This window comes from Euprymna scolopes, chromosome 5, assembly GCF_053919585.1.
Source record: "Euprymna scolopes isolate OS-2025 chromosome 5, ASM5391958v1, whole genome shotgun sequence".
Lineage (NCBI taxonomy): Eukaryota > Metazoa > Mollusca > Cephalopoda > Sepiida > Sepiolidae > Euprymna > Euprymna scolopes.
The window spans coordinates 172658673-172671993 of NC_136486.1; the positions used below are offsets into that span (position 1 = coordinate 172658673).

The 13321-nt window shown below is 36.4% G+C and overlaps 1 protein-coding gene across 1 annotated transcript; it reads right to left on the reverse strand.

The window, feature by feature from the left end:
• Nucleotides 1-8380: 8380 nt before the first annotated feature.
• On the reverse strand, nucleotides 8381-10936 carry LOC145276665 (uncharacterized). The gene is made up of 2 exons (XM_080127852.1): nucleotides 10690-10936; nucleotides 8381-8589 (listed from the first exon to the last, which is right to left on the reverse strand). Exons 1-2 carry the CDS (start codon nucleotides 10934-10936, stop codon nucleotides 8381-8383), a joined length of 456 nt encoding a protein of 151 aa, XP_079983978.1.
• Nucleotides 10937-13321: the final 2385 nt, after the last annotated feature.

Consider the following 13321-nt stretch of genomic DNA (forward strand, 5'->3'; position numbering starts at 1 on the left):
ACTGTTAAACGATTTATGAAATACTTTAGATCGATGTCTGTAATGCATGGACTACATGCTTATATTCGTGTTGCAACAACTCAATGGGATACGGATTGTGTGCTTCTTTCTTTAACGTTTTTTTATGGCTGTGACCATCGCATCAGATGAGTGTTCATCTATTTGATGAAGAATATCACGTTGAGGTAGACTGCATACGACATTTTTATATAAAGAAATGTGTTATGGAACAAATCAGCAAATGAATAATCTCTGATTTCATCTGATCTTTGATGAGAGTTTAAATATATTTGGACAAAGTAATAGATTCGGTCAAAGACTTTCTTACCGACACTATATAGGTTTTCGGATATTCTGGTTGTAAGCAAATTGAATCTCTGTTAATATCTATGACCAATCACTTAATCTTTATTTCCTTTGCTCTCTCTATGTAGGAAAGTTATATTCTCTTTATCGTTCCTTTACAAAACCTGTTCTGTTATTGAGACCGTCATCGGAAAATGTTTCATCGAGGACCTTTTAGTTTCTAGGAGAGTATTTATGTCTTTTTCATTTTTGCCACACTAAACCATTTTAATCCTTATATATATATATATATATATATATATATATATATATATATATATATATATATATATATATATACACATCTATGGATATTTTCAGACCAGAAGCATATGCGTCATGATTAAACAACTTTGAATCTTTTTTTCTGTCGTTTTCATATGTCGGTTGCTAATTAACATAGGCAACTTCCTAAAATATCGGAGTATTTTTATATATTTATTGTGATTAGAATTGCATTTTATTAGAATTCATGTTTCAGAAATGGATTTCGATTTGGGTGTTTCGTGGGAATCATTCCGTCTTTTCTTTTTGTATTTAATAAAACGTCTTTCGATATTAAAATGATATTGCTTGAGGCTTGCTACTGTCAACAACAAAGTGCACGTAAGTTTAATACCAAATACGGTTAAATAATATATAATTACTAAAAGAAAACAATGCCTGATTTGATGCAGTAATTTTGGACACAGTAAACTATACCTGTTTTTACAGAAAACTATATATTGTCTTGACCGGTATAATCAAGATAAAAACATTTGTGTATTTACTGGAGTGTAATAGAAAATATACGACAGGCAGCAGGCGTCGGATTTCCTGGATACAAATACCATCAATCTGTTTAGTATGTCTATAATAATCTCACGTCTGTTATTTAAAATATTGACACTCTTAAAAATGTGTTTTTGTTAAAAATTAAGAGGGGAATATTTTGTTCGATGTTTCTTTTTATTTTTTTTTTAGTCGACAATAATACAACACAACAAAATAAAAATAACAAAATCTATTAGAATGGTGTTCTAACAATATTTAAAAAAAACACAAGACTAAATTAATACTGAATTGAATTTTCTCGCGTATGGTGAATATATATATATTAGATTTTAAAGGGGTAGATAATATTGAATTACGTGGTCGGTTATTTATTTAGTATATTCGAGGGGCGATTCTATAAGTCTATTTTCTGCGTTTTTGATCACCGAAGAATGAACGGGAAGCAGAAATTGGGTGCTTCCTGAATTGAAATCCGGGGTTATGCTTCTAAGACCTGGTTGTATTTCCCGACTTAAGAAAAAAGCCAGCATAACATAAGAAGATAGAAGCTTCCTACCCAGCAGTAACGATGCTAGTGGCGACAAGCAACGTCAAGGAACAAAACTGAATACTTCCCTAAGAGGGTGTTGGTGACTGAACGGTATAATTGTAGACGTGGGTATTATGTTGCGAATCAATCGCGGAAGAGAAAGATTAGAATGAAATAAAAACCCGCCGATACCTAACAATTTAAGTAGGTGGAAGTGTTACCCTATTTGGATAAAAAAAAGAACGTACGATATTAAGTTTTTCAGAGTATGAATGTGGGAGGACCATGTTTTTTTAATGTCGAGGTATTCCGGTTGGGACATTGGAAACTGTTGAACTGTTAAATTCTGATTCAAGCAAACTTCATCATATAAATAATTTAGTGATTCTAAATGTTTTTGTTTTGTTTTATTCTGAAATGCAATCTAATGCACTACACGATCATATTTATAACACGTTTTATATGGGTTACATGTGTACAATATTCCAACAAATAACACCGTTCAGAGGAGCAGGTTGCTTCTAGTTTACTTGTAATGTCATCAGCTCCTGTCTGCAAATGTTTTTCTGATATTTGAGAGTTTACTCTTTTCAATGTCATTTAAATTATGACGAACTTCATCGTACTTGGTTATTTACACTGTTTAATCTCTGTTATTTTCGAGTCTGTAAGGTATCCTCAACATTTCTGTATCTTGTCTTACACTAATTCATTTTGCGGATATGAGACATTTGAAATTATTAGAAGTTAATTCAGATAGCTTGAAGCGATAGTTCTTATTTACAAATGCCGTGCAGTCCACATCATCTTTTCTTGTCAAGTCAATTAACTTGTATATTTGCTGGAAAAGATAGTGTTTCAAACAAAACAAAACGGTTTACAATCGTATAAATTAAGATAATAATAGGATGGTTGCCTTCTGAGATAAAATGCAATTGACGAAGATTTTAAGTCCCACGGTTCGTAATATCCTTATCAGCAATTAATTTTTAAACCATATAATGTTCTAAGAATGTATTATACGTAGTACCTATGGTACTGTTAAAAAGGTAAAATAAAAAATAAGGAATTGTGTGTATGTGCGTGTATTAATGTATGTATGTGTTTGTTTACGTCATACAAATAGGGACAATATTTATTCGGAAAAAATAAGTCCTTGATCTCTTACGTTGGAGACGCCAATACCGAATATTTAACTATCACCAAAAAAAAGAACCCCGCTAGAACATGTATATATATATATATATATATATATATAGAGAGAGAGAGAGAGAGACAGACAGAGAGACAGAGAGACAGAGAGAGTGACAGAGAGACAGAGAGAGAGATAGATAGATGGATAGATAGACAGACAGATAAATATTTGTTATGTGTTTATATCTATATCTCTATAAAACTGAGACTGTCTCTGTGTATGTGAGTAGAGTGTGTTTAATCGATTTTCACCAAAGGGGGCAAAGTTCAAAGGATTTGACCTTTGCAGTCTCTAACTAACTATCTTTTTTACATGGTGATCACCACTTATTAAGGTCCGGAAGCCACTCGGGGATAAGTGTTATTTAGTGTACAATAATCACTGGGATAATATCGTAGTAATAGAGTGTATTGAAGATTTGAGAAAATGTGTTACTTAAGGGGGCGATTAATCAGGAATTTGTTTGTGTTGGGCTTGAAGTCGTTGAAGATGTAGTCAGATGGGAAAAAGGTAAACGGAAGAGAATTCCACAGGCGTGCACTTCTCAGAAAAATGTTCATGGAATCTACGTTTTGATTTAGGGACAGATAAAGTGTGGGAGAAATTACTGACAATGGTTTTAGCTGGACGGGTGTTTATCATGAGGGATTGGCGAGGGGGGTCCAGAGATTGGAGCTCGGGCGGGCAATTGTCATGGAAATAACGATAGAACAAAGAGAGGCTCGCAACGGCTCTTCTGTGGGAGAGAGGTTGTAGGGAAGAGAATACACCATCCCTCACTAAGTCACGAATTCTATTTTGTACTTTGATGTAAACTTAGGAACTTGGTTTTAGATTGGACTTAGACTTTGCTCAAGATCAGAGGAGAGGGAATCAGAGAGAGCTTTGTCATTTACGGCCTTTGATGTGTTGCCGTAGATGATCGTATCATCAGCATAGATGTCAACGAATGATTTAAGTATGTGTTTTGGGAGATCATTGATGTAGATCAGGAAGAGAGTTGGGCCCATGATAGACCCCTGGGGGACTCCAGCATTTATACTGTGGGCCTTTTATTGCTGCTCATCAACCACTACTCTTATGAGACTATCAGAGAGAAATGATTTAATTATTGAGAAAACATTTCCAGTTATACCGTAGCTGGAAATCTTCTGAAGTAGGCCCTTATGCCAAACCTTATCGAACACCTTTGATATGTCAAGAGCAATTGCCCTAGAAAGGAAGCCTTTGTCGATATATTTACTAATCCTATGGGATATAACAGTTAGCACATCAGCTGTAGATCTAGCATAACGAAAACCATATTGCATGTCACTAAGGAGGATATTTCTGCTGAGGTGGTTGACAACTTCTTTATTTAATATGGATTCCAGTAACTTACTCATGACACACAATAGATTATTGGTCTTTACTGAGAGGGAGATGACTTATCACCTGAGTTCTTAAATACAAGGCATACTGACGAGGTTTTCCAGGGAGTCGGAAAGCACTTCTCCTTAAGGCAACGCTTAAACAGTTTTGTAAGTATGGGCGCAAGCTCTGGTCAAAGCTTATTCATGACTATAATTGGAATGCCGTCTGAGCAAGTTGCTTTACTGGAATCAAGGTTCTTGATTAGTTTGGCGATCTCGTGCACATATATTAGTATGTTGGATAGTGTGTTGTCTGTTGTAGGTGGAAATACGGTGAGTTGATGCCCTTTGTCGCAGAGGCTAGAGTTAGCCGCAAAGTTCTTGGCGAATAGTTTGGCCTTGTCTGATGCTGATGAGATGACCTCCGTTACATTCATGATGGTTGGGATAGAACGCACGATTCAGGATCCTGTTTGCTATTTGCAAAAACTGTTGGGAACCAAGCCGCTGCTCAGCTACTTTGGATTTGATGGACTGAGCATATAGCTCTCTTGCATTTTTTATTACTCTTTTACAGTGGTTGCTGGCAGTCCTGAAGGCAGCTTTAGTCTCAGTACATCTATTAGGTTGGCAGCTATGGAAAAACTGATTTCTGTGCGCAATGTGGGAACCATGGCTGATAGTTTTTTTGTGGATTTTTGAATAGTATGAATCGGTCTATACCTACAAGTTACCCATCGGTCAGGTCTGATCTTATAGAGGATACCCCCTTTTTAAACTTGGAATGCAGAGGTAGATAAAATATGAATTTACGGAAGCTATCCCAGTAAGCCATAGAGTATCGATAAACAGTACGGTGGAGAGGTACATCTGAAGACTTATTGTATTTCATTTGTATCTTATCTGATACTACTGTGTAGTCGGAGGATCCCAGCGGACATAGAACGGAACATGAACATAGCTCAGGAGAAATTTTGGGTTTAAACATTTGACATTTTCCTTAAAAGGTATTCAGATATGCAGCAAGTTTTTAATCAGTTTTTGGCGAAATTCTGGCTGCCAAGAGGTCAAAGTTGAAAGACTTTCCCTTTGTAGACTCTACGAAACTTCCTCGTCTATTTTGAGTGTAAACACATTAAATTAGAGGTGTAGGTTCCCTGCACATGAGTCAAACGTATATATATATATATATATATATATATATATATATATATATATACATACATACATGATGAGTGTAACGTATTGTCAGACGAGTGACCCTCCCTAAGTCACTGAAAGTCCATGAGCCCGAAGATGACCTTTTGTTAGTACTGCCGGCGAACTCACACGCTCAAGCAGACATGGCATTGAAGACAGTCATTGGCATGTATACATATATATATATATATATATATATATATATATATATATATATACACGCATACATATATACACATACATACACATACCTATCTATAAACATACACACATGCATAAATCCATCCATACATACATACACAATACATAACACACATACATGGAAACACCTCAAAGGCCGTAAATGACAAAGTACTCTCTAATTCTCTCTCCTCTGATCTTGAGCACGTGGTACAAAAAGGGAAGAGGTGGCTGGTCACTTTTTATGCATCCAAAACCAAGCTTCTATCTTTACATCATCAACGCTCTGATTCCCATCTGGCATCAATTGAAATGGATGGCTCCCGTCTTGGAGAGGCTTCATGTTTTGACAAGCTTCTGGGTTTGACCTTTTCTCCTGATCTGAAATGGAGTACGTACATTAGGTCTGTTGCCAAGGACGCTGAGAAAATGGTGGGATCCATCTAGTGCTCCAGAAGATATCTCACTACTGATGCAATTCTCTATCTGTATAAAAGCCAAGTACGTCCAAGGATGGAGTACTGCTGCCACATCTGAGCAGGAGCTGCTAAAAACAGAATATCCTGCCTTGACAGAGTACAAAATAGACTTCGTGGTTTAGTGGGGGATGCCTTTTTCTCTTCCCTGCAACCTCTCTACACAGAAGAGACGTTGCGAGCCTGTCTTTATTTTATCGTTAATTCCAATACAGATGCTCGTATGAGCTCTAATCCCTCGTCTGCCCTCGCCAATCTTTCACGAGAAACACCCGTCTGGCTGAAACTACTGTCAATAATTTTCCCCACTCTTTATCTGTGCCTAAATCCAAACATAGATTTCATGAGTTAAGCTTCTTTCTTAGAACTGCAGGCCAGTGGAACTCTCTGCCCCTTGCCACCTGACTACATCTTGGACGTCTTTAAGTCCAACATAAACAAACTCCTGACAAACCGCCCCCTTAAGTAAGACACTCAATCAAACACACCGCCCTCTTAAGTAAGACACTCTATCAAAACCCCCAATACTAATGATTACAACAATACTATTTCATTGATTACTGTACACGCAATAAACCTTATCCCTGAGTGGCCTTCGGGCCTTGATAAGTGGCCACTCATGTAAAAAAAACATACTCGAAACATATACATACATGCACACACAGAGATAAATATGCATACACATATATATCCATGCATACACATACATTCATATTTACATACATATACGTACACATGTATGCACATATACATGCATACTGATAAATTTACCTACATATACATAAACATGCACATATATGCACTCATACGCATACATATATATGCATATATACATATACATACATGCACATAAATACATGCATGCGTATATACATACAAACACACATAAACATATATATATATATATATATATATATATATATATATATATATATATATATATATATATATATATCAAGGCTTCCTTCAGTCTTGACAGACTATGGATACCCACGGTAAGGGTGCCTGCGCTGAAATTTTTGTGGTAAGAGTTGCGCAATCTCCAACCACACCTCTCTTGAGTCAACATTGTTGAATACCAGTGGCAAACGGAGGTTCAGGAGTACTGGAAACAATGCCGAGATAAGCGGAAAGCACATACAGCGCCTAGAATTCCCAAATGGTCACCCATCTGGTGTTAGTCAGGCTCAACGTTGCTTAATTTCAGTGATCTGACGGGAACCGGTGTGTCAACGTGATTATGCCGTATATATATATAGGATGATTGCAACGTCTTGTCAGACTTATGCCACTCCCTCAGACATTTTAATCCATGATTCAAAATGTCTGAGGGAGTATCTATACAAATATGATGTTACAGAGTCTTAGCTTTGTACGACAGCTAAGTCTCTCTCTCGGTTCAAAATGTTGAGATCCAGCAATAAGCAAGAGCAAGATAGCCAGCAAGAACTTAAACTGCAGACCATCTTAATGCGGTACTGGTCTTCCGCTTCATGGTTTTTTAAATGTGCCTAAATCCAAACATAGATTCCATGAGTTAAGCTTCTTTCTTAGAACTCCACTTACAAATATATCTTATATATATATACACATATATATATGCATACATATACACATATACATACACATATATATATAAAGAATGATGTCAAATAAATTATTACATGCTTCCAGCATTTCAGGCCTACACGCGTGACATTTTTCCCATCGCCACATGACTATTTTTATAGACAAATATCTGAGGAAGTGTGTATACAAACATTATGTTACAGAGTTTTAGCTTTGTACCAAAGCTAAGTCTCTCTCTCTGTTAAAAATGTTGAGATCCAGTCACAAGCAAGGGCAAGATAGCTAGCAACAAGTTAAACTGTAGACCAGCTTAATGCGCGTACTGGTCCCCCGCTAAAAGTTTTTTTGTTTTTTTTAATCAAAGACTTGATTCACCCAGGTGTTGCCTTCACAAAGGCTTTTGGGAGCCCTCTTCACCCCACACAGACAACTGGAAATAAAAACACACACGTACACATACAAGCCTACATACAGATGCACGCAAATATACATACGCAAAACACACACAAACAGACATGACAACATACACATATACACATACATGCATACATGCACGCATATACATATATATGCACATACACGTACACATACATGTACATGCAGAATATTCATGAAGGAGCGTTCATGATGACGATGATGATGGTTAGTACGAATAAGTGAATTTAACATGAATAAAAATGGAAAAACAATCCAATACAAACAGCACGTAGTAGAGACAGTCATTCGCTACGTCGTCCATAACGGCACAGATCCTCAACGTTCATGACGACGACGATGATGGAAAGTACAAATAAGTGCACTCAACGTGAGTAAAAAAGTAAAACAATCCAAAATACACAGCGCATAGAAGAGGCAGACATTCTCTTCGTCGCTTGTACAGCTTTAAATTTAAGATGCGTCCATAACGGTACAAATCCTTAACGTTTATGACGACGATGATGATGGTTGTTACGAATAGATGAATACAACCTGAATAAAAGAGTAAAAGAATCCAAAATACACAGGACGTAGAATACATACATACATGCATACATACATACATGCATACATATATGCATAACTACATACATACATACATACATACATACATACATACATACACTTCACAAAGTTCGATTCGAATCGTAATTTTTTTTTAATTTCAATTTTCACATTTAGCTTTACATTTCCCAACGCTTGCAATTTTCACAAGTTCCACACTCGTATCGGCCGCATCGACATTGTATTTTAGCCGGAATAGATTATACTTAATAAAAACGATTATCTTCAGCGTTCGTGCGTTATTCTACATTCAAAGTTGTTCAGTCCAGTCACAAAATCCCATTTTCCATCCCTTTCAACTTTAGTTTTTTTTAAAACGTTTTCTTTCTGAGGGGATCCATTGATGTGTAAATCAATTCATATTAAACTACATCGGCCAGGTCTTTGAATAACGCTAATCTTAAAATATACGAAACGTGTTTGCGGAAAATTGAATGAGTAGTGTTGAACTCCACCTCATAGCTTTTACGCTTTATGGTGAGGCTCTTCTGTTTGATTATCATCTTTTAATATAAAATATTTCACAGAAAAACAAACACATGAAAAAGGGAGACAATAAAGAGTTGCTACTGGAAAAACAAAAAGTATGCTCTCATTGCTGTCAAATTGTATAAACACAAGACGTGTGTTTTTTTTATGCGTGGATACAATAGAATCCGCATTAAATAGCGGGAGGTGAAGAATATAAACGGAAAAACTCTAAAGAAAATGAATCAGTCTTTCAACCACACTTTACATATGCCGAGAGTAAACCATTTCAGCAAGAAATAGAAAGCAACAAAATAGTGATAAAAGAAAAAGTCGTTACACAGAGTTTCAGTGATGTGATTACTGATTCTCCAAACACAACAGACCAAGCGATCCCGGCTAAAATATCAATATCAATTAATCATTTAATGAGGAACCCCTCCCTGGACGTTAGCCATCTATCTCTGTCCGGAGCTATTCGTCGCCATGTCGGATTCATGTATCGTATCAGGCCGTCCCTCTGTTCCGTTTTTTGGTCTTCCCTCTGGGATTATATTCTCACAAGGTGTCCATTCTGTTGTCGTTATGGACCATCTGTTGTTATGTTATTTTACTACGTGCCCTTTCAATCTTTGGTTGGATGTTTTGACGGCAGTATGGATGTCAATAACTCTTGTTTGTTAGCGCATCCAGATATTTGTCATTCTCTCTTGTAGAGTGATGCCTAACATTATCCTCTCCATCTATCTTTGTGCTACTGCCAAGATCTCATTTTAGCACAAGTTAGCGAGTTGCATGGATTTCATCGCAGGTATGATATATTCATTGAGAAATGTCCCTTTGATTGACATATTTGCTTTTCAGACTTGTCATGATATTCGCCACCTTCTAAAAAGCTACCCAATACTAACTTTCCCTTTATCCCAGGGAGGAGATCTCCATCTTTGGTAATTTTCTTTCCCAAGTCGGTGTAATTTACAACTCCTTCAATGGTCGTTCCATCAATAGGTATTGGAAACTTGGGAGTGTATTAGTTTAACATCACCCTGTTGTCCCCAAGGTGCATATGAAGATCAGCCAGTTTGCTCTTAGAGTGGATGCTGTTTAAAATGTTATTTAATTCCTTGGGAGAGTGTGCCATCAGTACTATATCGGACCTAGGAGACCTCCCGTGAAGAGTTTCGACGAGATTTGCCACCTTGTCTTCTCCAGCTTTATCTTATTGCTGTTACGATGGAGCTTTAAAGTAGAGGTAGTTCCACTATAAAGTGTTAAATGTTGAGTAATAATGTTGAACAAAGATGGCGGTAGTAAATCTAATCTGCGAATAATCAATGCAGTCACGATCTAAAGAAGAAAGATGGCGGCGATAAATAAATGTAGTCCAGTTCAGTCGTTTCAAAACGGAGACTCGCAGCGAACTGACCTGCATCCAACATTCGATATCTTTATACGGAAGTTGGGGGCTTCTTATTGGTTGGCTTTCCTAAACGTAGTTATAAATAGTATTAACCAAATGTTGGTACATATACCCTCTATTATAATCAAAAACATTCTTACACAGATCTTTCAGCAATGTGATGTATGCAAAGTTAACTTTTTTGTTCTTATGGGCAGTGAACAGTGGACCAAACTCTATACAGTCGGAAGCCTTTTTGTAATCACCAACGGAAAACCCCGGTTGAGTCTTGTATCCAGTGACTTTTTCTTGCAGTTGACTGACAGCCTGGATATTGTTGATGATGGAATAACCTGCTCTTAAATCTGCTTGTTCTCGCGGTTGGTGACTCTGTAGTGTCCCAAGCATACGTCTTAGCAAGACCTAAGAGAATGCTTTGTATGTCACTGGCAGAAGGTAGTTAATATCTGCAATGTCACCATTCCGATTAATGATGACCACTGATGCATTCCTCCATTTATCTGGAACGTTTCTATTGGAGAGGCACCTATTAAACCATCTTGTAAACATCTCAACAATGTTTTCACCTTGTCTTGCTCCCATCTCCAGCTTGGTCTTGTTGCTGTCACGATTGAGCTTTTAAGTAGACGAAGCCCCACTGTAAAGTTTTAAGTGTTGAGATATTATGTTGAACAAATAAATCGGCGAAGGTTCAATGCAGTCACGATCTTGAATGGTGAGTAACATTTAAGAACGGAGATGGCGGTTAGGTATCAATGTATTCCGATTCAGTCGTTTTAAGACGGAGACAGGCAGCAAACTGACTTGCATCCAAAATTCGATATTTTTATAATGAGGACGGAGGTCTGTCATTGGTTGATTGTAACTAAAATCGTCTAAAAGTTGGTACGCATACCCTTCATTATAAGCAAAACATTTTAACCCACCCTTGTGATAGAATTAAAAAGTCCTTTCAGACACAATATCGTCTGATAGTGTAAAAATGTTAAATAATGTATTCATTTATTTTTTAGTTTTAGCTATTTTTTAATTCGTATTTATTTTTACTTGTCAGAAACTTTCAATATATTGGTATAATATGTGTAGAACTAAGCCCTTTTAAATCAAATTGATTAAGATTTTAAATATACATACACTTGTGCCCGATATTATTCATACCCCCCTTGAAAATTGAGTTTATTAGGTGTAACTTTTGTAAGAATTTATTGTTTACGTCCATATTGATACATATTCTTAATAAACCTCTTCTGATCATTTTCGTCATTTTAAAATCTCGGGATACTTGTAATAAAAGAAATATACAGCTATTTATAAAATCTGCAATGTTCAAAAATAATCATACCCCCTTATTTTTTCAGTATTAATCGAGTTTCTGACTGTTTGTTTCATGTTTGATTCTTATTTTGAATGCTTTTATACAACCTTTGATTAATTTCATTTCGTTTTTTGCATTTTTCAGAAATTAAAATGATATCAACTGAAAACCAATAAAAGAATAAAAATTATTAGAATGGGGAAGAAAAAAGAGCTTAGTAATGATCTTAGGACTAAAATTGTGAATTCACATAAGGATGGTTTAGGTTACAAGTCAATTTCCAAGAAATTTGAGGTCCCTACAGCAACAGTACAGAGCATCATCAAAAAATTCCAGAGCCACCACACAACAAACAACTTGATTGGTAGAGGAAGGGAAAGGAAACTGTCTGCTAGAGCCACCAGGAATATTGTAAGAAGTGTTAATTAAAATCCAACCACCACTAATAAGGACATTTTAGAAAATCTGGAGTCTTCTGGCATAAAAATATCAAGGCAAACATTGCAAAGGACTCTGCATGAAAATGGTCTGAAAGGAAGAAGACCAAGAAGGACTCCATTGCACACCGGAAAACACCTTGCAGCACGTCTAAAGTTTGCTAGGACCCATGTGAATTCTCCAGAGTCCGTTTTCTCAAGTATTTTGTGGACTGATGAAACAAAAATTGAATTGTTTGGCCATATGGATGCTTCTTACGTTTGAAGGAAGAAAGGAGAAGCTTAAAACCCAAAGAACACCATACCCACGGTGAAACATGGTGGTGGTAGCCTAATGTTTTGGGGCTCCTTTTCGGCTAGTGGTCCAGGTAGTTTGGTCAAGATAGATGGAACCATGAAGAAGGAGCAATATTTGGAGATACTCCAGAAAAACATTAGACAGGATGCGGAGAAGCTCCATTTAGGACCAAACTGGGTCCTTCAACAGGATAATGATCCAAAACATACTGCCAAAATAGTCAAGAAATGGTTTGAGGATAATCAAATTAATGTTTTGGAATGGCCTAGCCAGAGTCCCGACCTGAACCCTATCGAAAACCTCTGGCACATATTGAAAACTGAGGTTAAAAAGCGGAAACCTAGAAATTTGAGGGATTTGGAGAACTACTGCATTGAAGAATGGTCAAAAATCAGTGTTGATGCTTGTAAAAACCGTGTTGATAAATATCCCAAACGGTTACAGGCAGTTATTAAGAATAAATGGCATGCTATTGACTATTAGTAAGAGAGGTATGAATAATTTTGAACTAGTGCCATTATTGTTTTTCTTTGTATAATGTTTCAAACTTGCATAATTTATTTATTTGTTGAGTTTAAATTAAATGCTTATGCTTGATTTATTGTTTGAAATCCCTTTAATATTGTCTACCTTCTGGTTTGAGCAATATTCTTATAGAAATCTCAAAGATCCGAGGGGTATGAATAATATCGGGCACAAGTGTATATACAAATACATACTGA